Consider the following 27,683-nt stretch of genomic DNA (forward strand, 5'->3'; position numbering starts at 1 on the left):
CTTTGGGGGTTTGTTTGCACGACGACGCTGATCGGAGAAACTGAAAATGCAACTTTCTGGAAAACAGGAAAACTACTCTGAGGGTGGAACTTCCTGAAAATGCTCCGACTCTATTTCCATGGAAACGGTGGGTGGAAACGCTGCTCCTGGTCCTGCAACTCCACAGCCATCGAAACAGCAGTTCTGCTCGTGCTCAGCAGAAGAACAACAAGAATGTTTTCCTCCACAGTGTCATGACTCTCGGTACAGATTCTCCTGGACCAGGACCTCATTTTCTAAATGCAAAAATGATACATTTTCACCTGAAATGCCATAGAAATGGGGCCACAATACTTAGTAACACTTTAGCTAATTTGCAAAGCTCGTTGAACCAAAGCCTGGATTTAACAAGAGGGATTTTTAATTAATGATCACACATTATAATCAAGAAAATGCTGATTGACTCATTCTCACTCCAATACGGTGGATATCTCTGTTGTAGGAAGATTACATGTGTTTTATGTCCGTTAATTCATTCAAAGATTTTCTTGAAAAAAAAAAAAAAACTGAGGAAAATAAACGCAGATCGTGTTTGGAAATGACTCAATTATCACGGTTCTATGCATACATTTGCTAAAAGCTGCTGAATGAAAGCTAAATTAAGAGTGCAGGTGGAGAAATATGCCTCATATTAAGTTAAAAGGAAGAGGAGTGATTAAAACACTGTGGAGTCGGAGGTACTGCAATCACTTTGGCTTTCATACTTCAAAGTGAACGCTTCTCTGAAAGCTGCGGGACGGCAGAGGAATAAAGAAGAAACGCTGCAGAAAAGCTTGTGAGTCAACATTTGTTATCAAGGTAATTATATGCATATTTAAAGAACATGGTGCAGAATAACAAACAGCTGAGAGCAGCTCAGAACGCCGGAGAGCGTCAGTGGAAATTCAAATCACTTCAAAGGAACCAGCAGAAATGAGTCTGATGGAACAGAAAGTCTTGGTCCAGCTCAGGGTCGTGAAAGAAGCAACCTGCAGGAAACGGTAATTTCCATCCTCCGAAACTGAAGTGAGGACGACTGGAGGCGCCTTGCTGGGCAGCGAGAACACGGCCGTGATGAAACGCCGCAGAATTAAAGCTCATCGCGTGGGAAACGAGGAGTCGTGATCAGCGGCGAGGAGCCGCCGAGGGAACGCGACGGAGCTCATGTCAAGTCTTCTTCCACTGTGACCGTCAGTCAGGATCACTTCCACGTCTCACGGTCACACGGGGCTCATGGGTAAATCCACTACAACACTGTATTTCGCTCTGAAAACACGCTTCTTGAATTTTTTGCACCTCCTGCAGGCTTAAGCGTAGCAGGTGCATGTATTCCTGTGAAATCCCTCTCAGCAGGAGAAGACGTGAAGTCTATTAAAGACGAATATCGAGTGTTGTAGAGATTAAACCAGACGTGATGACAGCTGATGGTTCTGACACGCTAAACCTGAGGATCTGACTCCTCCATCAAATGTTATTGTTTAGAGTCTGAACTATAATCTCATCAGTTTAGACTTTTAACAAACTGAAAATCCACCAATAACCTCTTCAAAGCTGGTTGGATGTTTGATATGGTTGAATTTTAGTCTTATAAATATGAACAGAATCAGGAGAGAACGACCACATGAATGCGACAAAATAGTACAAATGTCTAAAACAGCCACAATATGCAAAAAATAATTATTCTAAAGTCACCAAAAAGAACACAAGTAGAGAAAACGACAGCAGAAATCACAAGACGAAGCACAAAGAGAGCTCAGAGGAACATGAAATAAATATAAAGCTAATTAAAATTACTAAAAATAAGAAAAATAAATAAGCTGAAACAAATAAATTCACCGAAGAGACTTTTTGTACAACTGGCTGAAAAAAGTTAATCATGAAACAGTCACAGAAAGTAAAAAAAAGACGGAAATCATTAAATGAGCAACAACTATAAATGCAAGAGATTTAAAAAGGTACAGATACAAAAAAGATTAAATGATATGTTCTCTTTTCTACTCTATAATAAACACAGACTCAAATAAACTTGTATTCCACTGACATGTTTTAAGTAAAAATAAAAAAAACTTTTTTTTTTTTGTTGTCTTTTCGCTGTTCTTTTGTTCTTAAATGAATTTCCTGTTTGTGCAGGAATCTGAAAGAGATGCATAAACCCGTGTGTCACAGCATTCTTTAAATAAAACTCTGTTTATGTAACCTATCCGAGTGCCTGAAGGCGGCAGGGCGACATGCTGTCAGCTCCTATAGACTCACACCAGCTGACGGGACCTTTTCACTCCTTCATCCACTGCACAGTCTGCATTTACGCCGACGACTCAGCCATTTACCCGCTAGACACCGGATATTAAACCTCACTAAAACAACAGTGACATTATGTTAAAGGTTTGATTTTAGCTATTAAAAGTAAAAAAAAAAAAAAAAAGCAGACAAACTGCTAAAACACAGCCAAGAGATGTCTCCACTTTGAGGACGCTGGCCTGCAGCATTCGTTTTTAACAACATGACGAAGATGTGGAGTAATGGAGGCCGTGTCAAAACGTAACGTCTGAAACGTGTTTTAGAGACACGGCAACCTTCAGCGATACGAGTCTGCACACCGACGACAGCATCCCTAGCGGGAACATCCCCACGGCTTCCAGATGGCGAGTATAAAAAGCCACAGCGGCCTCCGTTTAGAGCCACCGACAGAAACATCACGACGGGAATAGATGCAGATAAATCCACCCAGAGGTCAGTCGCATCCTGACAGGGACATTGACCCCGAGTGGTCAGGTCGCGGGGTCGCATGTCTGAGATGAGTTTCACGCTCGTACCAAACCCCGGGGGCGGGCAGAGGGAATCATGGGAGCTAAAGTCTCAGTCACACAGGAGTCATCAGTGGAAACTAATAAAGACCAAATGCAAGCAGGAGATGGATGAACGGGCTGACGCAGGCAGCCAGAATCCATCCATCCGATAGGATCTATAAGAACAACACCGCCACATATCAGTGCGTCCTCGTTTGACCATTGATGGTCAGGAGCGCGACTTGGCCGGAGCCAACTGCTCAGGAATGCTGCTCACTTATAAGGACATGTAATGCTGCAGCTGCACACAGGAAGCCTTGATGCTGCGATAGGAGACAATTACATCAAATCACATCAACGGCCAAAGCAGGAATGACCCATGGGCTCGTTTGTGAAGAACTGAAGAGGAGAGGAGGGCGATAACTCCCATCACTCCATGGTGGAGCGAGTACTGCGGCCACACATTCATCATTATCACCATTCAACATGAGCAACATCCTTACTGTGTAAAACTGACTGAGCTGCTCAGCGTATCCAGGAAGGCGAGCATGAGGAAAGAGGAATGTTGTGTCAACAGGTCATTACCCTGCGGATTCCTCTGTCTGTGGATTCTGATAAAGTTCTGACTATCGTTACTTGACCTTAGTTTTTCGCTGCGAGCAGGTTGGAGGTCAACGCCTCCAGGCGTGGCACCACTTGCAGTCCTTGGTAATATGGCCCTTTCTCAAGCATCTGAAGCAAAGATGACTTTCATGAAGGAAGGTGATTTTCGTCTCCATCATCTTCTCATTAAAGATGGCGTCTCTTGTCACAGTTTATCATTTTGACAAACCAGACAAGGCGTCTTTGGCTTCATGTTCTTCTTTAAACTGATTTCACTTCAGCCTCAGTCCGTTTCACTCTTCAGGTTATCAAGCATCACCAACATGCTGGGCGCGTTCATGTGGAGACACGACGTGGGAATGTTTATGGCGTTTGTGTTGGGAGCGCGCGTCTCCGCGTGTCCGTGCAGTGAACACCCCGGGTCTGCATTGTGGTTCTACTGCTCACAGTTTCACCCGCATTCAGGCTTCAACCCGAACTTCCAGCGAAACTCACCTCACGCTTCCGGCTCCTGCTCGTGCTCGTGCGCCGGTCCCACCTCTGCCACGCGCACGCCGCTTGTTCACCTGTCTTATTGCAGATGGCGCAGTCCACTGTCTGGAGGGGGAACTGACTGCATATTTAAATGTATGACTATATTTCAGGGAAGAGTTGATAGTTAAATTAATATGCTTTATATAACTGGAATGACTTTATTTTCAATTTACTATTTCTCCAGTTATTGTGTTATTTATTTGGTGAAATTGGTGAATTTAGTGTATTGCAAACACCCCTTGGAAATTTGGTTCAGCCCGGCCTGTGCTGATTGGACCAATTTAGACTTCTGGGCTTATATAAAGAGGGTGACAGGGTAATGAAAGTTAGTTTGAGGCTGGAAGTGTGTCTTCATGACACTTGACAATTTTGTGGAAATGTTTTTTTTACAAATGAAGTTTTGGAAACTCAGAATTTCCACCTTGTTTTTTCAAACCCTGGATGGATGGATGGATGTCTGCTTCAACACCTCCTCTCCCTCTCTCCCTGCCATGCGTCCCAGCCTGTTCACGCCCGCCACCACATTATAACATATAAAAAAATGTGTTAATTTTTCCATTTTGGTAACATAAAAACAGCTGAACTCATCAGAGGAAAACTGTTACTGAATGTAAAATTACAGTCCTGTCAGTTAGTTTTTCTCAGTATTTTTTCATTGCACAATTATATTTAACAGTGATGGGCGTAATTGCGTTAAGTAACGGGTAATCTGATTACTTTTTCCAGCATTACAACACCATTAATCTTTAATGACAATAATATGAGGCTTGGTTCGGTCACTATAATTCAACACTTCATTTTTCTTCCGCTAGGGTCCAGTGGAGTCGGCCACTTGTCTGATATTATCACAAAGGTTGAATAATTTATAGTAGTGTTTCCTGCTTGTAATTTATTCTGTCAAGTGTCCTTTTATTTCGCTAATAGTCTATTCAGTTTTAGAATACATGCCTCTTAAAGTTCCATTAAGAGGGAATCCAAATTCTTTCACATATTTAAACATGTTTTTTTTTAGTAATGCAACAGCGACTCAATGTGCATACTGTGAAATTATTATATTTACATCAAATGTTAAATAATTATAATCATAAAAGTCATCTTAACAAACGTCATCTAATTTGCATAGCTGCTCATTTGCATATTATCTAGGTCAACTTGGATGATGACGTCATTTAAAATGATACATTGTTGCAACTCCTCAGTCATGAACGTTCTAAATGATGTCATCTGATCTCCACAGCTGCTCATTTGCATATGTAGGTCAAATGCAGTCATGACCAGTGATGGGCGCAATGGTGTGAAAATAAATGGAGTTACTAACGGTGTTGCTATTTTTAGGAACAACAAATCCAACTGATGACTTTTCCCAGTGTTGCAACTGTTATCCTTCATCATAAATGACAATGAGGCGCGGTTCCATTACCAAAAGTCACCGCTTTCAGTTTGGGTTTCCCTCCAACCAGAGCCCAACTGAGCCCACGGAGCATGAAGTTTGCTTACAGAAAGAAGGAACCGTATTGGTCCAAAGTGTGTCACGTGATGTGATAGAGCTGCAACCATAGAGCCCTGATCGTTAGAGCAGATAGAGATACAACCATAGAGAGCTATAACTCATTACTTTTTAAAAGTAACTCACCTAACACTGACTCTTAATGATGATATTCAATAGTTGTGATGTGAATTTCCCCAGTGTGGGACTGATGGAGTTCTCTTATATCGCATAAATAAAACATGAGGAGATGAAATGGGGGACAGGAAGATCAGCAGCAGGGCTCAAACACAGATTACTGCAAACTACACACATCTATCATGAAAAAACACTTTGGTTTTGGGCTTTTTCAAATCTCCTTTCACTTCATGTTCAAGTATCTGCAGCGATGACTTCAGCTCAAGGCTGCAGTTCTGTTATCGGCCAGACTGTCAGTTTTCCGGTCCCACCACACCTTCACCCAGGGTCAAGAAGAAAGACGGCGCTTCCTCAGATTGGTGTGGAAACCTCAGTTTTCACTCAGACTCCTCCGGGGTGGTGAAGTGAGGCCGGACCAGAGCAACGAGACGTCCAACAATCTGAACGTCTTCATACTAATTCAGCTCAGCTCAAAAAGATATCACGGAATCTCCCCGTTAGCTTTGACTTTTTTTGGGTTTTGTTTTAGGCACCGAGCCAATGATGCTTCAAGTGAAAAGGCATGGTTTTTCCTTTTTGTTCACTTGACGACAGAAACGATGAAAACTATTTACTTTTCATGTTGATGCTGCTGTTTGTACGTGTGTGTAGCTTTATAATAAAAAGAAAGAACAACACACTCTAAACATTAACAGTCGAGAACACTGATTTTCACATGTCGAGACCATCGAGTTGGATTGTTATTACGGTGACATTCAGCTCTAAAACTACCAAGTCCTGGAGACTCTGGACTGGAACCAGGACCAGAACCAGGACCAGAAGCGACACTTCCAGCGTCTACTTACAACAGAGCCTGAGTGTTTCCAAAAAGCAGCGTTTCCAGTGACTCTGAGCACCGTTGTCTTGCACACAGACTCCCAAAACACAACGAAAACGTAGCGATTTCACTTGAGAACAGAGATTTACAGTAATTCACGTTTTCCCATCAAGAGCTCATTAAGAACGATGGTTTTTTTCTGACTCTGCACGTAAAAAAAAAATGAGAGAAGAGACAAAGCGCGAGTCCTGAGGCTGACACGTGAAGCCACGATCTCCAGAGTGAAGTGTGCCAGTAGCACGACTCCAAAGGGCAGAGGAGCGGAGGGAGGCCGATTCTCACCACGACACCCGAGCCTGTGTTTGCCCTCAGTTAACACACACACGCACACACACACTTAATATTGCATGAGAGAGTCAGAGGCAGTCGATATAGGAGGTTATAGGATCCTCCTCTTGGGAGCAGCGGGTGAACCCCCCCCCACCCCCACCCCCCCCTCACCCCGCGGGCGGCTCGCCTCACCAGTCCTCCCGCTCTCATGCTGCCATGCTAATTTCATTGCGTAACAAACGGATTATGTAATATCTGAGGCGCGTTGCGATCCTGCTCAGGAGGAGCGGGGAGCTCCTGACAGATGATTATCTGGGGACGGGCCCCCCCCCCCCCTCAAATACCTATGAGACAGCGACAGTGTGCAGGATCAGAAATCAGGAGCTGCGAACAGACAAGTATCAGGAGTCACACGGTCACTCTTTATTATTTACAGCTGGGTGGGAGGGAGGGAGGGAGGGGGGGGGGGGGTGTCGCTGCGCTACGTGTGTCCATCTCCATAGAGGACGTCTGAGACCAGCGCTCTGACTGCAGCCGGGTCCTCGGCATCTGTGGGGCAAAATACAGAGGGGGGCGATTAAATCAGTGTGCGAGCGGTTGAGGTGGCTCATGTTCCGGCGTGTCGCCGTCTTCCTCGCCGCTCTGGGTGACGTGAGGCGCTCCGACAGCCCGCTGGCCCGTGCGGAGCCGGCGGCTCCGGACTGGTTTGGAGCTCATCTTCCTGCGAGGACGAGCGCCGACGGAAAACGCAGCGAGGCAGACCGACGTTCACGTCAGGCCATTCACAAAGAGAATTAGCAGGAAGCAAAACAATCCGCCGCCGTTCGTAATCATTAACCGACGGAGCGACCTGAGCTGCTTTGGATGAAAGAGACTCCGAGAAGGAGAAGTGTGTGAGTGTGTGTGTGTGTGTGTGTTTTACTCCTCTGTGTAAACACTCCACCGTCACACTCTTCACATTTCAGTATCGAACTCGATCCCATACTCACACTACTACTGCGATACAGAGAATAGAGAAGAAAAAAAAACAACAGTGTTACTTTGAAAATCTACATTTCAATTTCTATTACTCGACACTGAATTTTATTTTGAAAAACGCCTCATTTCCGTCACTTCCTGATTGCTGCCATGTTAACCACAGGATGCTCACGCTGTTTACGTCGTGGTCGCTGTCTGTCGGTTCTCCAGCAGGTCTCAGTGGACGGCAGCTGATGTAAAAATGATCAATACGGCGATCGGCTGGATTCATTAGTAACATCACGAATATCGGCGCCGCTCCCATCATGGCCGACGCAGATCTGTAGGAAACAGCTGAGTTTCCCTCCTGAGCTCCTCTCTCGCGTGTTTGTAGCTGCAGCCATGATATAAAACGTTATTTAAACGGCAGCGGTGAGTCAGAGCAGGCAACTGGAAGGTTGCTGGTTTGAATCCCGATGGAGCTTTAACTCCAAGCTGCTTGGTTTCTCCCAGGAGGGGAATGTTTAATGTCCTCCACTGGATGGATGGAGCTCTGACCGTCAGTGTTATGGAAATGGGTGAATGTAGCTCCACAGTTTTCAGTCTGTCATCATACGGATATCAGTAGAAACACTCGACTCTGAGACCCTCTTCCTGTTCTTGTGCTTCAGACACAACGAGCGCCGCGGTGAAAATGTCAGGGTTTCCTTTACACGCTCAACCTGTCGGCAGGCCGGATCTTGTTAGCGGGGAAATCTGTCACCGGGGATCAGCTCCCTCATCAATATTCAGCTCGGTGTCGGCTCGTTACAGCGAACAGTCACGGGGGCTGTCTTTCCTGCGGTCCGGTTCGAACCCCACTCACCGACTCCCAGCGCCGCCAGCTGCTCCCCGAACCCGGACCGCCGCTCCAGAACCCGCAGCAGGTTGGTGGACTCCATCCGCTCCAGCTCCACCTTCCAGTACACGTGGATTTTGTGGTTGAAGCTGACGTACACCAGGCAGGGGCTGTTCCTGCCCTCCTTACACGTGTACTGTCCTGCACACACACACACACACACACACACAGAAGGGTCACTTGAATGCATCACGGTGATCGTCAACAGGAAGAGGAAAGAAACAAACAACTTCCCATCGTCTCCCTCAGACTCCTTCAAACTGTGAAAACATCAGAGGATCAAAGAGCTGAGGCAGAGGAGGGCCGAGGACGCCCCCTGCTGGCAAGAGTCTGAAACGTCTTCTGTGGTTTGATTTATAAATACAGTGCATCAAACATTAGCGTAGAATAGAAAGCTTCAGGGTTTTCCCCACCATTTCTTCACTCACACAAATTAAAATATCTTGTGACGTTTTGAAATAAGATTACATTCTAATTAAATATTCAAGAATATAAATATTTGCATATTGTAGCTTTTTTTCCAATGAATTAAAACAGTGAAATACGTTCTACATTCACTGCACAAACTGAAATATTCTGAACCTTTTCACCACATCATCTTATGACTGACAGAAATGAAAGATACAGAATCTCAAAATACAATATTTTTCAAGGTGTTTATTCCATTTTTTAACCTGAAGACAAGTAATTAAAATACATTTTTTTTAAATGGTTGAAACTTGATAGTACAGATATTTCATGACTAAATGTATTCTACCAATAAATTAATAGAGAAATAAATACAAGGTATTTAAGAGGGAAAACTGAAAACATGTAGTCCGACTATGAGCTGAAACATTTCCTGAGTTGGTAGTTCCAACTCAACAGTTTTCTTCAATAAGTGGAGGGCGGGAGGGCGGAGTGACGCTGGGAGATTTCTCACCTGCGCAGAAGGCGTTGACGTTCTCGTCAAACTGGAACCGAACCACGGTCCGGTTGTGGTCGATGATGTAGGTTTGCCCGTCCCAGGCGCAGGCCACCACCTCCTCTCTGCCGTCGCCCTGCACGCCCACACACACACACACACACACGTGTGATCATGGAGTCCAGATGCGTTTCCGTCCAGCGGCGTGGAGAGACGGAGACTCACGGTGACGTCCAGCTTCTGCAGAGCGAACAGCTGATGATCCACCTGGACCGACCAGAGCAGCTGCTCGGAGCTGTCCATCAGCTTCAGGGTTCCTGCAGCAGGAGAACCAGGCCTGGATTCACGTCACGGCACAAACAGCTCAACATTTCAAGGACTCGTGACCCAGTGTTCGACCAGAAGGACAGACGGACCCAATCAGGGGCTGACCATCTGACCTCTGCTAGTTTCCCTGTCAGGATTCAGACCTGTGACCTTCTTGCTGGAAGGCAGCAGTGCTAACTACTACTCCACAGCGCCTCCTGCTGTTTGCTGACAGTGAGGCGATGTTTCTAATCAGCGTGGGTCCGTCGGGGGTCCGGGGAGAGGGGAGGGAACCCGGAAGCCTTCAGTGGTGATAATCCCACAAGATCCTCTGCTCCAAATATCGAAGGAGCCTCCTGCTGCTGCCAGAGTGGCTGGCGGTGATGAGGCGCCGCTCTGCTTCTTCACTGCTCCGGCTGAATCCACGCCACACCGACAACAGCATGTAATATGGATGTCTAATGTTTCAGCTTCATGTAAATCCAGATACCTTTAAACAATCACCAAGATTAAATAAAATTGCTGAAAAATATAAAAGTCTTCCAGACTGTAATACCAGGTTGCACCACAAGATGGCGTATTAAGTCATTAAAGACCACATGAATGCAGAAGTAAGCTTGTGCTCATGGATTAAATCAGATTATGTCTTGTTGACATGATGCGCTTGAAAAAGTGAAAATAATCGTCTCACCATCTAAAGTGCAGAGCGCGAACAGCCCGCATTTAGACGACTCCTCCTTCGAACCTGAAAACAGAAAAGACCATGAAAAACCTCCGGCCACATGAGGCTGTCATGACTGGAAAAGTGAAGCGTCAAGGAGTGTGGAACCTTTGCTGATGCTGCCGATCAGGTGAGTGGAAACGTTCTTGTTGTGGATCCGCCCGGTGGTCGGATGGAGAACTACATCTCTGGAAGGCCCCTCGCTGTGGCCAATGAGAGAGGGGAGAAAAGGTGAACCAGCGGGCCTGACAGAAAGCGCGATGGTGCACTGACGGGGTTTACCTGCCCGGGGTGGCAGGGGCCTCGTCTCCGGACCCGCTGGAGTCCTGCTGGGTCCAGGAGCAGAGCAGGATGGCGTAGCCACAGCCGGGCTGGGACACCATGAGCTCCGGCAGTCCCTCCACGCCCGGGTTCACCGACAGACTGTCCACCTGCAGCCGGGGGGACAAAAACACTGAGCCTCAAGCTGGAGGAAACGGTTCGATTCCCAAGCACACAGTATAACGTGGGAGTGTGTTGAGACAGCTGAAGGACGAAGGGACGTCTACAGACTGCAGCTCATCTTAAAGGGTGGAAAATCAGACTGAGACACTGGATAAGGAAGATTATCAGACCTTTTAGCGAATGGACGAGGGAAAAGACAAGAACAGCAGCTCTGAACAACTGATTCTCTCCTGATTTTCAGAGTACATTTCCAATATAAACTGACAGTCAACAGAAACGCTGAGGTACAAATGTATTCCTATCTCTACCTGCAGGGGGGTTTTAACTATTTATTACGGCTTTATTGATGACTTGGTGCTCGGGTAGTTAATGGGCCAGGCAGCACCTCCGGTGGACGCAGCAGTGCTGGGTGGGTTGTTGTCAAATGAGAGCTGTTTCTATATGTGGCTATAAGGCGTGCTTAAAATCCTTTAAGTTTCTCATAAATCGACAGCGTACAGCAGACAGCGATGAACCGCAGAACACAGTGATACATCGAGTCCAGTTTCTTTAAGTATTTTTCAGCAGCATTCATAAACAGCACATCACCAGAGTCCAACACTGGCAGGACAGTTGTGGAGATAAATATTCCCTGACCTGACTTGAGAAACAGGACTTTTGTCTGTTGTGAGCTGAAGAGGAGCTACTGAAGAGTAAAACATTTCTTCCATCGAACAGAAGCGTCGGTTTGATCACACTAATGTCAAAATAATTATCAAAGTGTTCTTCAATTCAACTTTGTATTTTGCAGCAGCTCAACAGAAACAACAGAACAAAAAATTTTGACAAAGATAAATTAAAAAATGATAGGAAAGCAGAAGAAGAACAGAGAAAAGGGGATCCCCCTCCCTCACCTGTCCCTCCAGGAGCCACTTCTTCAGCAGGACCAGTTGTCCCGATCCGACCTCTGACCCCTCGTAGGGCTCCTCCCAGCGGAACGCTCGCACCACCCGGTCGGTGTAGCCCACCACCAGCTCGCAGCGCCCGTCTCCGTCTGCAGAGAAGAAGAGAGACCTGCTTTTAATATCTGCTCATTCTCACGCACGTCGGCCACAGAGAGCTTGAGCTTACCGATGTCGCTGATGAGGATGACCTTGGTGTTGGCCGGGATGTGCTGGGTGAAGAAGGGCCTCTGGTCCTCAGGCGGCAGCGACTCGTGCTGGCTGGACGACTCCGCCTTGTTTGCAGACGTGGCCGTCAGGTCGAACAGGTGGAACCATCCCTCTGCTCCCACGGCCACCACAAAGTTCTGACGGAAAACAGCTCGTGAGATCCCGCCAAGGCCTCCAGAGCAGGATCAGCTGCTTTACTGAGCGTCTCTCACCTTTCCTTTGTTGCAGACGTCTCCAACTGCAACACACGTCAGCTGGAAAACAAGTGCAGGTTAAATTATAGGACTGACTCTGTGGAAGCTGACGTTTCCGGGTGTGTGTGTGTGTGTATGTGTGTGTATGTGTGTGTGTGTGTGTGTGTGTGTGTGTGTGCCCACCATGCCCACACAGGTCCGGGTGATCCAGGGTTTGGAGTCGTCGTTCTTGTAGATGAGCAGCTTCCCACTTGTGTCTCCGACCACCAGCTCGTTGAGCTGCATGAGGAGCAGACAGATCTCACTCTGATCAACACACACTTGCAAAACAGTTCTGAGCCTCATTTGTGTGGAAAACTGAGTTCATGTGAAAAATGAATGGAAAGCACTAAAACAATTTGAAAGCCAGCATAACGGGTGGATAGAGCAGAAGATTAAGAGCGAAGGGTTGATGGACTGATTATTCGTTTCGAAAAATGAATAAGGTAGATTATTTGTTGATAATGAGTTTAAAACCAGAATAAAGTTGATTGTATATTAATAAATGGGTTTACAAACAGATTAAAGTTAAGTGTTGGTCAATAAATTTGTAAAAACCAGAATGAAGATGATTATTTACTGATAGAGATAATAAAGTGGATTACCGAGTCGTTGTCTGCGTCTCCCAAACAGATGGCGTGAGGAAACAGAGTCCCCGTGAAGTCCAAGCTCACTCTCTGGACGTAGTTTACAGACCGCATGGCTCGTTTATATCAGTAAAAACAACAATATTTACAGTTTAAATCCAGCTCTTAAAGAGCAGATTTCATTTCACGGAACACTGTTAGCTTCACGGCAGCTAGCTTAGCTTCTAGAAACTCTCCACAATAAACATGACATTAACCGCAGCCAGACTTCAGCAGCCTGAAAGACGAAGCCCGGGTCCTCATTCTTTAACCGGTGTGTGAAACGAGGCTCTTCACATCAACTTTAAATCCCGTAAACGTGTCTTTTGGTGGCTAAATTGAGGCTATCACTGCTATGCGCGCGTGCTCATGGTAAACAAAACCACGTGACCGCAAACTACGGCAAATCAGAGAAGACATAAAAGTTACTTCGCAAATGGGAAACTTGTCTTTATTTGTGTAATTTAATTGAATTAATATTCATTTGCATTTTGATTTGTAACTGAAATAGAATTAAATAGAACATAACTTTATTGTCATTGCAACAAGTACAACGATTATTATTGTTTGACAGAAAGACGTGACTGAGGAGGCAGGACCGGTTTAAACTGGAAGGTTAAAAAAGCGAAATCTAGCGGCGAAACCGCGAAACAGCATGTATGAGCTTATACACAGTTTTATGTTTGTTTTATTTTCTTTGAATGAAAGTTTGATATATTTTACATTTTTTTACTTTTATTATTTTTGTTCATGAAAGAAACATTTTACTGTATGTATAGAGGTAGGAATTATTTAACCATGTTCCATTAACATTTGTTTTTCACAAGTTTCACAATTAAATTAATCTTGACGAATCATCACTACTAGTTAGTTTTCTGTGCCTTGTAATTTCTCTAGGATTAGTAAAGTATTATTATTCTATATATGTGACTGCTTGTTTAAACATCCTGACTCAGTGATATGAACACATTTGTCCTCTCGAGGGCGCTGTATAATTACTTGTCCTTTTCAGGCAGATCTCATACAAAGCAGAAATCCTACAGAAAACTACAGAAAGAGTCATTCCAAACTTTCTCTTATTGTTGGTGATATTTTATTAACACGGACATTCAGAATTTTAAAGTCAGAAATAATGGATCTGATATTTTTTTATTTTTATTCTTGAACGCGTCAAAGTTTCTGTCTTTCATTAAAGAATCATCTTTCAGTGAAAAGCGTGTCACAAAACACTGAGAAAACTGCTTTTAATGACAAATAAATTGAACGATAATCCCCCAGTCTCACATGAGTGTGGACGCTTTTTAAAAGTTTTTTGTTTTGTTTTGTTATCTTCCCTCACAGCGAGCCCTGCAAAGAAAAGAGAAAAATACAGAAAAGAAGAAAAAAAAAGTGTTTAAATGGGAGCTCGGGCGCCCAGATGTCATATTAATTATTACAGCCAGCTTTGACTGGAAAGCCCCCTCGAGTAAAGTGAGCGCGCTCCTCCCGGCCTCTGGAAGCGCGCGCGCGCGCACAGTCCGCACAAAGCGCTAATTGGACTCTGGAAGCGCGGTGACAGGCCGTGGATAGGTTTCAGAAAGCCGGGCCGTGGGGAAGGGGCGCGGGGGACGCTGAATGGAACCCACGCCTCTTTTCTAAACTCTCTTGCTGGGCTAAAAACAGGGGAGGAGGAGAGGAGAGGGGGGAGAGAAAAGAAAGTATAGATGCGTGTGTGTTTGTGTGTGTGTGTGTGTGTGTGTGTGTGTGGGGGGGGGGGGGTGCTCTTCAATACAGGCTTGATTTTCAATGCCACTGCCAACACAGAAAAATTGCACAATTTATTACAATCCCCACTACAAGACGCGCGTGCGTGTGCGGACGCGCACAGAAATAAAAGAAAAGAAGGGGGTGCGCGCGCACACATACACGCACACCCACAGCGGCGGGGAAGGTGTAAACACAAACGGAGAGAACTTCGTGCGTAAAACTGAACTTTTAAAATGAGCCCAGAGGCAGATTCATCCTTTAATAACAGAGCAAACGATCACGCACTCACTCGAGAGAGATGAACAGGTTATTTATTTGTTTTATAACAGATAAATAATCCAAATTATTTTGGATGAACCTCATAAACAAAATTTAAATCACCATCAGAAACTTTGATTCCCTTTACTTTTGCGCATTTTGTTGCGCATACAAACAAACCGGACCTGAACGGGCAGATCTTTAAAGTTTTCGCGGAATTTTTTTTTTTTTTTTGCTAACAGAATCATCCAAACACGCACCGGAGTGTTTTGCAGTTTGATCCCGTTTTTGTTCCCCGCTGAAAGACGTCTTTCATCGCTCCCCTCGCCCCGAAGCGACAATAATCGACAGAACGCCCGCGTCCGCGCGCTACTGTAAGCATATCGGGTGTATCAAATCACACACAAAGCCTCCTCCGCGCGCCCCCTCCTCCGCCGATCTGCGCCCCTGCGTTCCGCCTGTGCGGCTGATGATCTGCGCTAATCAAAGTGGAAAATTCGGCCTGTGGTTGCAACAATAGTGGATGAAATGAGAGTCTGCATCATGTTGACAGTAAAACCAGACGGAGCTGAAGGCGCAAAGACTGATTTACACACGAAGGCGAGGCGGCCCAAAAATATGGATTTAAAAAACAATATATGAAGTTTTAGTCACTTTTTTATAAGTAACTTAAACCACAATTATTGAGTCATAAAAATGAAAAATCTATCACTGATCTCAAAGAAGCTGTAACTCTTCATACTCGATCCACCTGTTGAACTTTGAGCTTTAAACGGATATTTTCTGTTAAAATTTTACTGATAACTTCATCATTATCACTCTTTTTAACTTTGTGTAAAACTTTATCCCAAGAAACTTCATTCTAAAGTGGCATGCGGGACTGGAAGCTGTGATTTCCTCTCCTGGAGATGTAGAATTGGAAGCGCACGTGTGCGTAAAAGTTGGAAAAGTGAAGCATCAGCGGATTGAACACAAACAGTTTGACGAGATGAAGCAGTGGTTTCTCCTCGGTGCAGCTCTGCGTCTGCTCTGCACCTTGTCGAGCTCTTCATAGACAGAGAAAGGAAAAGAAAAAAACCCTCACCACTGGCTGTTTGTTTAGTGCTTCAAGTGGCACGCGTCCGGCGCGCGCAACGCACCGGTACCGGGGCAGGAGCCCAAGGTGAATCCACGCGACCGGAGGGCGTGGCCAGCCCCTCTTCCAAGCGCGTTGAAAAGCAGTGGCGTCCTCCTTGGAGGACTCAGAGCAGCTTTGAGGAGCGCGCAAGGCAGCAGCCGGAGCGGACGGACTGCCCTCCTCCACCCAAACACAACACGTGAACGGCACGAGCGGGACGCACCGCCCGGACCTCTGCGACCCTTTCTAAACTTTGAGTTTTGTTTGGGTTTTTTTTTTTTTTTTTTTGGTTGTTCTCCCGGGAATGGACCTGACGGCCAAGATGGAGCTGACGGTGAGCCAGCAGCAGCTGATGCCCTCCGCGTGCTTCTTCTCGGCCGCGGCGGCGGCGCAGAGCATCCAGCTGAGCCCGAGCGGCGGCGGCGGCGCGAGCGGCGGGAAGTCCGCGTGCAAGCAGCCCAAGAGGCAGCGCTCCTCGTCCCCGGAGCTGCTGCGCTGCAAGCGGCGGCTCAACTTCGCGGGCTTCGGCTACACGCTGCCGCAGCAGCAGCCGCACGCCGTGGCGCGCAGGAACGAGCGCGAGCGCAACCGGGTCAAGCTGGTCAACAACGGCTTCGCCACCCTGCGGGAGCACGTGCCCAACGGCGCCGCCAACAAGAAGATGAGCAAGGTGGAGACGCTGCGCTCCGCCGTGGAGTACATCCGCGCGCTGCAGCAGCTGCTGGACGAGCACGACGCCGTGAGCGCCGCCTTCCAGTCCGGCGTCCTGTCGCCCACCATGTCGCAGGGATACTCCGCGGACATGAACTCCATGGCGGGCTCGCCCGTGTCCTCCTACTCGTCGGACGAGGGGTCGTACGACCCGCTGAGCCCGGAGGAGCAGGAGCTGCTGGACTTCACCAACTGGTTCTGAGCATCCGCGCGAGGTAGGAGCGAACCAGCGACTCCAGACACTGATCAGTGAGAGCAGGCGGGCGGCGACTGAACCTCTTCCTCGTTCCCTTGCAGATATGAGTGGATGGACTGAACTGACCGTCGTCCCGCCGCTTGGGATGGTCCCGGAGGAGAACCACATGCACTGCACACGCGTTTTGGTCGGCGCGTCCCGCGCGCACGGTCCTCCCCATGCGGGGCCTGAGACACTGGAGGGGAAAACCAGGCCACAGATCAGCGCCAAAGGATTTAAAAGGAAGTCGGGTCTCCTGACAGCGTGGGAATCCCAGCTACTGTGCATTTTGTCCATGATAAACACAAAAAACTCAATTCATGCGCTCCAGCAGCACATTTAAAAAGAACATTATTTAATACGTCGCTTTTTCAACTATGCTAATCCAATCACACAACACCAACCCTTTGGCAAACCTCTCAGAAAAATGCTTCCAAGTTGCGGATTTATTCTATGAAATTCTATATCAAACGCTTTTTTTGAAATATATTAAGATATTTTTGTATGTAAGAGATTTATAGATGTTTTGTACACATCCTTTTTGTATATATTTTGTCAATATATTGCGAAGTTGCTTCTATACCTCCTGCCTGTGTAGACGTGTAGTCTATTATTCTCTGGCTCTTCTTGTTTGTGAGGTTTCCAGACGGGGTTTGATACTCCTGATGTGTTTATTCGAGCACCGACGTGTCTTATTTAATAGTGAAACCATGTTTTTGCATTATTTTGTGTCACAATGATCAAATCCTTATGCAGCTATTGTCCAAACAGAGTGCAATAGCGATGCATTGTCTCCACATGTTGGAAATGCGAAGTCCTATAACCATATTTTCTACACTCTAGTCCAAGAATAAAACGAGATGCTATTGAACTGCTTTGCCTTATTTCTTTTTTGGGGGGTTTATTAGAGAGGGGTGGGTACTAGACTGATGGCAACAAGTGAGCATCAGCTGAATGTAGACGCAGGAGTTGAGGTAAACTGTCTGTGGGGTTTATTTCTGGAGGGAAATCACTTTTACGCACAGTTTACGCACAACATATTCCCCGACTTCTGTTTCTAAATTTGACCCAAATTAGTTGAACAAAACCTTTTATGACAGATCAGCCCAAAAAACACCAAAATCCAGCTCTGCTGTCTTTCTTTCTATTGTCACCGTGAAGCAACAGGACGCACGAGCAGCGTCTCTTTTCGGTGCGTAAAACGGAGGCAGTTTCCAAATACAACAACCCAGCGATATATCACTCACTGGTCGAAAGAATAATACCCTTTTTTCCAAATGAAAACGCGTATATTGACACGTTTATGACAGAAAACAACTTTTTTTCTTCTTTATTTATTCCTGACTGTTCGAGTTAGATGCGTAAAAACCGCGCAAAATGTTTAACTTTTGCTCCTCAGTCTCAGTCCTCTCAAGGAATTCGCTCTGAAGCGACTAAACTGCGCCGCAGTGACCGGTTTGCAGGTCAGCTTCAGACTGTGAGGTATTCGGGGAACTTTTGTTTCTGCACAACTAAGTTTGACAGGTAGGGCGGAGGCTGCGGCCGGGCGCGTGTCCGCTTTAATGAGTGAATGGGGGCCTGGATGGTGGTCGAGTGGAGACACGGAGCTCAATTGGCTGATGGCGTGTGCCTGCTGACAGCAGCGTGCCGCCGCGCGCACAACAGCCACCACCTGGGAAGGGGGGGGACCCAAAGCTCCTCTCCTTTAAGATTCTACTCTGTTTGAAATCACATGAGAAGTCACTATTTTGTTTCGAGGACGTTGTTTATATGACTTAGAAAAAGGATCTTAGAACCGTAGAGGGGTGGTGCAACTTCACTGCAGAACAGTAACTAAAAAAAAAAAAAAAATACAACACACAAACAAACATTAGTATTTAAAAAAAAAAATCACTTTTATTAGGCTTCTCAGAATTTCATGTAAAAATCACAAATGATCACATCGACATTGGTTGAAAAAAAACAAAGTAAGAACATTTGTGGCATCGCTTCAGATCGAATTATGTAGTTCTAGCTTTATTTGGAAGCGTTTCACATGTATATATTGTTTCAGCCTCCAGCTCTTTTGTTGCAGACTTCTTTCCTCACGCTAAGTCTATTTAATAACTGTTAGTCGTTTTGAAAAGTTTAGTCCTTTATTCACGTTTTCATTGTTTAAGCATTTAAAACAATTTTAGCTTTCTTTATAGTTTTACCATTTGTTCAGTTTTTCATTGTTTTAGTGATATCAAAATCTCCTTGTTGATGCTGTGACGAACATCTTTAACCTGAAAATATAGATATAAAAAAAAAAACACTAAAAAAACCTCTAAGCTTCATTCTGTACAGGAGAGAAACGGCACCAGTCGGTTTTAGGAACTGTAGGACTGTAGCTGTATAGTGTCAATCACAGGAGTCAAACATAAGGTCTGTGGGCCAAAACCAGTCTGGGGGGAGTTTAGAAAAACACCCAGAATGCAACAGCAGGAGAAGAAGTTTCAAGAACATCTGCCTGGACTTCACAGCAGATTTTTCAGTTTCATCAAAACTGGACTGAAGTTGAGGTTAGAGTCATTTTCGGGAGCAGCTCTGCACCAAAGAAAAGCTGCGACGCTTTGAGTTTCTGGATGTAGCTGTTTTTGAAATGAGTTTCAGCCACTCTGGGCCGAGTCCGACGCTCCTCATGGCTTCAGCTCATCTCCGGAAAACCTTCGGGAGGCTCCTCTCCGCGAGCGAACGGGCCCGCCTCGCTGCCTGTCAGCCTCCATTACGTCGGCCGGGCGGCGCGCTGTCAGCCGTGCACGGGAGAGCGCGGCCATATCTAATTGACAAAGCCGGGCGATACAATGGAGCAAAGCACATCAGCGGAGGATCTGCCTGAATATCATTCGTCAGTGTTGATTAAGTTGGATGGAGGGGGACAAAAGCTGGCATCAGCTCCGCCGCCACATTCACTCCAGTGTTGTTGTTTTCAACAAAAAGCACTTGTTGCACTGAATCTCTCTCTCTCTCTCTCTCTCTCACACACACACACACACACACACTGCAGGTCTTTCGGTGCAGCTGCAGAAGATTTCAGCACCGTTTGATGCAGGTTTATGTTGGAGAAGCTGCTGGAGAGGAAAGACACGCGCAGGGAGAACATGCAAACCTCCCTGAGGTCCACTGCCGATGGCTTCACCGCGGAGGTCAGAGGTCATCCCAGCGGGTTGCTGATGATGGACTTGTGAATGAGCATGAAGAGCGGCAGGTAGGCCAGGAAGTCCAGCAGGTCGAGCGGCGGGACGCGCTGCAGCTCCAGCCGGACCCGGGCCTGCTGGTCCAGCAGGACGCCGCCGGCCTGCAGCTCCAGCAGCAGCTGCTCGGTGCTGATCAGGCCGGGCCCCGCCCCCCCCCGCCCCTCCAGGAGGAACAGGAACAGCCGCTGCAGCGGGAGGAGGAAGCAGGGTCACACTGCAGCGTGTGTGCGTGCGCGCGCGCGTGTGTGTGTGTGTGCTCAGATTACCTTGGTGTGTTTCTAGTGGTGTGTGAGCGCACCTGTTTGCACGGTTTATGCAGTGGAGGTAATAATTGCCCTGGGGGGGGGGGCAGATAATCCCACCTCCAGCAATTAGCCGGCTCCCCTCCACTGATCTCTAACAGCTCTGTAATTATAAATCCTGCTCCACCCGCCGCCTCCACCGACACAAACATGGCCGCCGGATTTCATCTTCCTGCTGGTTATCGCAGGATCAGGAGGAGAACCAGAGGAGGAACCAGAGGAGGAACCAGAGGAAGAACCAGAGGAAGAACCAGAGGAGGAACCAGAGGAGGAACCAGAGGAAGAACCAGAGGGGGAACCAGAGGAGGAACCAGAGAAGGAACCAGGAGGAGGAACAGGAGCTGCTACAGAGGAGCTTCCTCCCCTCCTGCAGGAGGAGGTGCCCCACCCAGCCCAGTCCGGCCGGTCTACCCCGGTTCCTCCCGGTTCCTCCCGGTTCCTCCGGAGCTGAGCCGTGTGTCTCAGTCTGGTTCCCGGCTGCGGGCGGAGTGGACTTCATGTTCACTGCTGGGTTCTCTAATGAGATTATCTGTGTTCTAATCTGCGAGGAGGAGCAGCTCTGCTCCTCTCAGCCTGACTCAGCGCCTCCTTCTGGAGCTGCTCCTCATCAGGACGCCTGCAGGGCAGGCGCGAAGAAAGACGGGAGAAAAGGAAAGGTGGAGGCCGTTTGAGTCGCGACGTGACGGATGAGAGTGAATCCAGGTTGTGAAGGAGAAGAGGCAAGAAGAGGAGACGAGAGGAGACGAGAGGAGACGAGAGGAGACGGGTGGAGGACGGTTACCTTGGCCTTGAAGAGCCTCACTTCCAGAGAGTGAAAGTCTGTGCTGCTGATCAGCGACCGCATGAAATCACTGCAGGACAGAAACAGCAGAGGGAGTCACGGCCGGAAACGTTCATCATTTACAACAAAAAGAGAGAAAGTGAGACACAGAGCGTCTCCTGGGGCAGATTTACTGATGTGGTGAAACTGAAGAAGTTCTCAGGAGGTTTCTCCTCAGAGCTCATTGTTAAATTCAGACCTTTAACAGCCAAACACATATTTAACTCTGATCTTCTAGATTTTATTCAACTTTTTACTTTAAATCTGCTTTTTAAAGTTCAATGTAAACGTGGAAATGAGTTTTAAAGCCCTGAATTAATTTCATTTCTCATGTTTTTACTTACTGCTGTTAACATATTGCATTTGTGTAATGATGATGCTGTACTTCTGTTCTTTTAAATGATGTAATTTTACTCAAATATAAAAAAAAACACTATTCCTGTCTGTAATTTTCAGAGCATTTTCTTAAAAATGTAGTTTTCCTCTTAAACAAGTACACTTTGTATTTTACTTAATGGCTGTGGACATCAACAGGAATGATTATTGTGATGTATTATTATGTTATTATATTATGTGTTCAAACAAACAAAATAGATACAAAATATGTATTCAATTTGTGAAACACTTCACATTTATTTATAAGTTTTAACTGATTCAGACAGCATTAAAGTAAATTCATTTTTAAAACTTTGCTTTGTAGATGAAGTCTTTTCCAATGAATAACATATTAAAATGTCTAATATTCTTAGAACTCTGTATTCAGATGAAGTCTACGTACAGGCAGTAAATGCAATTAAAGGTTGTTTATGTCGAGTTTAAACAGCAAAAAAAAGTTTGTCGTCTTTAAAAACAGTCACGTGGTATAAAGACTGATTGTTATTAAATGCAGTTGTGAAGCTTTTCTGAGCTTCGGATGTTCATCAGTTTAACATTTCAACACGGTTTCTGGGCTGTTTTTTTATTGATTTGTGTTGTTTGGGTTGGGAACAGTGATCTTATTGAGCGTCAGGGAGTGTCGGGGTTCCCTGAAGATCACGGCGATGTTTTGACATCCTGAGGACGTTTCTGATACCAAGCATGGTTAAAATCAGAGCTGGAACCGGGGAGGCCTGCGCTGGCGTGTTTGGGATGTGCAGGTCGGAGGTTTGGCGGGTGATTTTTGGCGGGTGGGCGCGGCGTGGCGCTTGCGGCGATGTGATGGTAAAGTGTTCTGAGCCCTTTGTGGTTGCTCACCGTGGCCTGGCTGCCAAACAATGCGTGGGCACACGGGGACATCCCGCCACAGTAACGGATAAAAACTGGATTCTGGGGGGTTTTCGGGTGTGTGTGTGTGTCTGTGTGTGTGTGTGTGTGTGTGTGTGGGGGCGGGTCAGCCGGAGCAGGGTGAGCGGCAGGGTGAGCGGGGTTCGAGCCGAGGTTTCAGGGGAGGGGACCGAGCGAGCGGGGCATGCTCTGCTGCAATGTGAGCGCCGGCAGAGCGGCAAACTGCGGGACAATTAGAGGGAGACACGAGCGATTGTGTCGGGACAGACCTCTGCTGTCCAGCGTGTGGCACGGCGGCGGCCGCCCCGGCTCTAACGAGCGCCCCGGTGTTAATGAGCCCCTCCTCGCCCGCCGCTCAATGGCCCGTCGGAGCCAAGAATGGCTGAGCACCAGGCCATCGAGTGCAGAGCACGCCTGAGTGCTCCCAGCGCCCGGATTGGCCGCCGTCCTCCAACCGCGGCGGAGCGGGCCGGCGCTTGACGGGGATGAGGCCAGACAGGACAGCTAATGATCATTAATTGCACTTGGGTTGCAGTAAAAGAGTCCAAATGCTGGTGCGCCGAGGACACTGGCGTGATAATGGCCGGCGTAAACGAGGGGCTGCGGGCGGGATAATAGCAGCCTAACCCATTTTCTTTTGTCGGGGGTCCTGCGGCTCCCCGCTGAGGCCAGCGCAGCAGACTTCTCGCTTACGTAATGCCCAGAATTTTGGCGCTTTTCTTGTAGAGAGGCGGTCGGCGTGGAGGGATGCTAACTGATCCTGACCTAGTTTGATCTGACTGAACCAAGAGTTGTTTTTGGGGTATTTTGAGCGCGCTGCAGGGACGCCGCACGCTCGCTGCTGATGGTTCGATGCCCGTCTGACACCTTGAAATAAACATATCGCTGCAAAAAAATAACTTAAATTAACGACTGAATCCTCATTTGCACAACGATGTTTCAAGTGTTTCAGAAAAGTTTTGTGTTTGAATGCAACGTTTTGAAATGGCGTAGTGAGCATGCCAGGCCACTAGTTGGTGCTGTTATTTGTTTTTGCACTGAAACCACACACACACGCGCTGCAGAGAACAACACACTCTAAACATGACCAATGGGAGAACATGGACGTTCATACGGACGGATCAGAGATTGTTTTTTCAGTGGCTGTCAACTCTAAAACTACCAGGACCAGGAGAATCTGGACTGGGACCAGGACCTTCTGTTGTCGTGGAACTGGATGCCAAGAACGCCATCAAAGTTTTGCGTTTTCACTTGATGTAGTTGCCGAGCACCTGAGACCCGAGACCTGAGGCTGATTGGACAGTTTTTACAAACCGACTGCCTTGAAGAAAGCTTCAAATGAAGCGTTTAAACCTGCATTCAAACCAGGCTCACCAATGAACCTCACTAGATTGTGGGAGGAAAACCTAAAGTAACCCAAGAGTCAACCTGGAGGAAATCCAGAGAAAACCTGGATTAAATGTAGAGTAAACCTAGAGCAAACCGAAAGTCAACCTGCGACAAACCCAGAGTAAACCTGGAATGAAACTGGAGAAAACCTGAAGTAAACCTGGACAAAAGCCTCGAGTACACCTGGAGTAAACCGGGAGAAAAAACTTAGAGCAAACCGAGAGTAATCCTGAAGTCAAGCTGGAGAAAATCTAGAGTAAACTTGAGCAATCCTGGAGCAAACCGGGAGAAAACCTTGACTGAACTGCGAGTAAACCAGGAGTAATTCTGGAGTAAAATGACAGCGATCCTGGAGTAAACTGGGAGAGAACCTGGGGAAGACCTGGGGTAAACCTCAAGGAAACTGTGAGTGAACATATCGTAATCCTGGAGTAATCGTGGAGAAGAACTGGAGTAAACTGGAGTAATCCTGGACAAAACCGACAGTATCGAATCCTCGAGTAAACTAGAAGAAACCTGGGAGTAAAATGAGAGTAATCCTGGAGTAACCCAGGAGAAAACCTGGAGTAAACCCATCATAATCCTGGCGTAATCCCACAGAAGACGTGGAGTAAACAGAGTAAACCTGGAGTAATCCTGGAGTAACCCCGGAGAAAAACCGGAGTAAACCTGGAGAAACCTGCAAATGTAATGATTTGAACGTTTGGTATTTCGAGTCGAGCACATTTGCTGCTAAATATTTATCTTCATCACAAATGACTGAATTTTGATCATTTATGGCTCCATGCTGTAAAATTCTAATGAAAAGCTACGTTTCAATGCTTTAATTTTTATATCACGTGACGATGAAGTTGGAGCGTTGTCAAAAAGTTGTGTTTTCTGTTGTGGTGTAAACGGACACCGGCGCTCATGCTCAGCTGAAGCTAAGGAGTCTCTCCTGGCGCCGCTCGTCGTTTTGCTGCGTCATCTTTCCTCCAGCGTGAGAGCTCGCCGGCCTGCTGAGTCAGTGGAATCCCATTAATGTTCAGACACACGCAGACTTACGGTAACTCTCAGCGCACGCATGCATGGTCACAAACCGGCAGCGAGGGGCGGCGGCGGCGGCGGTCGCTCGCCCGGTGTGGCGGACCCTGAGGGAATGTGGCGCCGTGTGAGGTGGACTCTTGTCCCACAGCACAATGCTGCACAGGGACAGATGGGCTGAGTCAAGGGCCAGAACAGCACGGAGGGCCAGAGGGAGGCCGCCAGATGAGAGCGCCGCACAGTTAGAGGTTGAAAAGAGAAGAGAGAGAGGAAGGGAGAGGGAGGAGGAGGAGGAAGGGGTGCAATTAGTGCGAGGTGAAACTGCATGAAATGAAGATGAAAACGTGGCATGTTGGAGCCTCGCATGATCAGAAAGGCTGATTGTGTAACTACTGTTGCAGCTCATGTCTAAGTCGGGATTAAAGACAACAGGATTAAGTGAAACAGGTAAGAGGATCAATGCAGCTGAGCAGGGATGAGATGACAGAGGGATGCTATTGTTTTCCCGCGACGCTGATCTGCTCCCTTCCCTTTCATTTGAGCAGCAGAAGGGAGTTCTGTGCTGCACAACATTCATGGCGGCTCCTCTAATTGCCCGGGCGCGGAGCAGACGTCCCGCTCGCTGTGCGCCAGTCCGCCCGGCTCTCCCGGCTCGGCGCACAAAGGGCCGGCCGTAAATCAGAGCCGGCCGTGACCCGGGGCCTGTCCCGGCTGAGAGGGAGCTCTCACGGCGGGGTGACGGTCCGGGCGCAGGCCCTGACCTCCCGGGACCTCTGCAGCGGCCCCGGCTCCACACACTCCTGCCTGTCGGAAGCCAAACACCCCAGGGCAGGGCAGGCGGGGAGGGGAGGGGAGGGGGGAGGAAGCGCCGTGTGTGGGAATCCGCGGCATATGGGGGCAAAATGTAGACACACGGGGGGACGACGAGGCCGAGTTCAAGTCAGAGCGCGGCGGCTTTCTGCCCGAGCCGGGTTCAGCCGGCGGTTATTCTCATTATCGATCACACCGAGTCACCGCAGCGCTTCAGCCCAGGAACGAACAGAAAACAAGAAAAACGAACAAAAAAACTCAACGATGCAGCAGTTAGTGTGACGCTACTGAATCTGAACTCAAGTCAAATATCATGATGCAGGTTTGGAGATTCTTTATATTAATGAGAATAAAAAAACGCAGGATAGACTCTAAATGATGTTAATAAATCACCACAGGTCGCCACAGTAACTTTCTATGTAGTTTTCACACAGGATTTGTTTCCTGTTTCATCTGGGATTCGAACCCACGTCAGTCACACTCAAGGTCAAGACTTAACCTTCTCAATGTCAACGAATAAGTCAAAAAAATAGGATAAAATCTTCGACAGAAGGATGAATCCTGCTTTTTCCCCCCGATATAAACTACAGATAATCATACAGTCAGGGGTGGATGCAGAACATACATATAAATCTATTTGTAACTGAATGTTGTGGTTTGAAATGTCTGAAAGGAAATAAAATTCACAAAGATCTGGAGGCCCAAAACCGAGTTTCTAAAAAGAAAGAAGAGTTTAAATGAGGCGTTTTGCAGGTCCTCGTAGTTCTTCAGGCCTCAGCAGGTCAGAGGACGACGCTACGAAGCCAAAACTCTGACCCCTGAAGTCAAATGAAATGTTTCCTGAAAGACACGCGGCGATCAAAGCGAGTCCCACACACCACGACGGCACCACTGCAGCACACTTACGTACGTACACACTCACACACACACACTGACTCTTATTTATGGGAGGTCAGTGACTCCTCTTCCCGCCTGAGGGGAGAGGACTGATTCTGCTGCTCACTTACTCCATGGACGACACTTTCTGCGCCAGACTGGCGATCACGGCGAACAGCCTCAGGTCCACCAGGCCGTCCGTCACCCGGAAGTCCACCAGCTCCAGGATCTGGACGGGGGGCACGGACGGTGTGTTACGGCGGTGTCAGAGAGTGTGAAGCGAGCAGGAGGCGGGCGGGAGGTCACTCCACCCTGTAGACGTAGATCTCCTCCTCGTCCGACAGCAGCTCAGGAGGGATGATGGCTTTCAGAGCCAGCAGGACCTGCAGGCAGGAGATGTACCCGTCTCCGTCCACGTCCTCCTGCAAACAAACACAAACTGCAGATGTCAGTCACATCATTCACTATCCCTCATTTACATATTTATCTCCAAAAATATTCTCATTAAAAGATTTATCACACATCCATTTTCACCACATTCTCCTAAATATACAAATAAAAAGAAGTTAATTTAACTAATTTTTGACAGTTGACAGTCACGCAAATATGAGATGAAATATGAGAGAAAAGCCATTGTGGGACACGGCGTCCCCCCCCCCCCCCCCCCCCCCCCCCCCATCAACCAGGCTCTCCAATGCAGGTGTTTTTAGATATTTTCTTTGCCAAAAATGTCACTTTCTCATCCACCTGTTTTTAATGAAAGAGCATTTTTTTCTTCCTTTTTTGTGTGTGTTAAAAACAACAAAACCAGAAGTTTAAATGCTCATTCTGTAAAATAAGAGTATTTGAATTATTACAGGGCGGACCTCGAGGTATTTTTTTCCCTCAAGCTGTAACGTAAAGAAGATCAATCAACTGCATTGGAGCCAATATCAGCTTCATTTATTACTAATTATATTATTA

The 27,683-nt window shown here is 47.1% G+C and overlaps 2 protein-coding genes across 2 annotated transcripts; one reads left to right on the top strand and one right to left on the bottom strand.

Moving 5' to 3' along the window:
- Positions 1 to 7,123: 7,123 nt before the first annotated feature.
- On the bottom strand, positions 7,124 to 13,332 carry itfg2 (integrin alpha FG-GAP repeat containing 2). Its single transcript, XM_030113867.1, has 12 exons — positions 12,932 to 13,332; positions 12,471 to 12,566; positions 12,306 to 12,347; positions 12,053 to 12,230; positions 11,836 to 11,975; positions 10,781 to 10,929; positions 10,607 to 10,701; positions 10,469 to 10,522; positions 9,697 to 9,788; positions 9,490 to 9,607; positions 8,535 to 8,708; positions 7,124 to 7,261 (listed from the first exon to the last, which is right to left on the bottom strand). The coding sequence occupies exons 1-12, from the start codon at positions 13,025 to 13,027 to the stop codon at positions 7,194 to 7,196; spliced, it is 1,302 nt and encodes a 433-aa protein (XP_029969727.1). The 5' UTR covers positions 13,028 to 13,332; the 3' UTR covers positions 7,124 to 7,193.
- A 3,045-nt stretch (positions 13,333 to 16,377) lies between these two features.
- On the top strand, positions 16,378 to 17,873 carry ascl1a (achaete-scute family bHLH transcription factor 1a). The gene is made up of 2 exons (XM_030113886.1): positions 16,378 to 16,999; positions 17,082 to 17,873. Exon 1 carries the CDS (start codon positions 16,378 to 16,380, stop codon positions 16,984 to 16,986), a length of 609 nt encoding a protein of 202 aa, XP_029969746.1. The 3' UTR covers positions 16,987 to 16,999; positions 17,082 to 17,873.
- The last annotated feature ends 9,810 nt before the right edge of the window (positions 17,874 to 27,683 follow it).

Source organism: Salarias fasciatus, chromosome 17, assembly GCF_902148845.1.
Source record: "Salarias fasciatus chromosome 17, fSalaFa1.1, whole genome shotgun sequence".
Taxonomy (NCBI): domain Eukaryota; kingdom Metazoa; phylum Chordata; class Actinopteri; order Blenniiformes; family Blenniidae; genus Salarias; species Salarias fasciatus.

What these genes read in the sequence shown, in the direction of transcription:
- ascl1a (XM_030113886.1), top strand. Translation starts at nt 16,378, where the DNA reads ATGGACCTGACGGCCAAGATGGAGCTGACGGTGAGCCAGCAGCAGCTG.
- itfg2 (XM_030113867.1), bottom strand. Translation starts at nt 13,027, where the DNA reads ATGCGGTCTGTAAACTACGTCCAGAGAGTGAGCTTGGACTTCACGGGG. An exon ending in CATCCTCATCAGCGACATCG is followed by an intron (nt 11,976 to 12,052) that starts GTAAGCTCAAGC and finishes TCTTCTCTGCAG; the next exon opens with ACGGAGACGGGCGCTGCGAG. An exon ending in GCTGGCGGCGCTGGGAGTCG is followed by an intron (nt 7,262 to 8,534) that starts GTGAGTGGGGTT and finishes TTTGCCCCACAG; the next exon opens with ATGCCGAGGACCCGGCTGCA.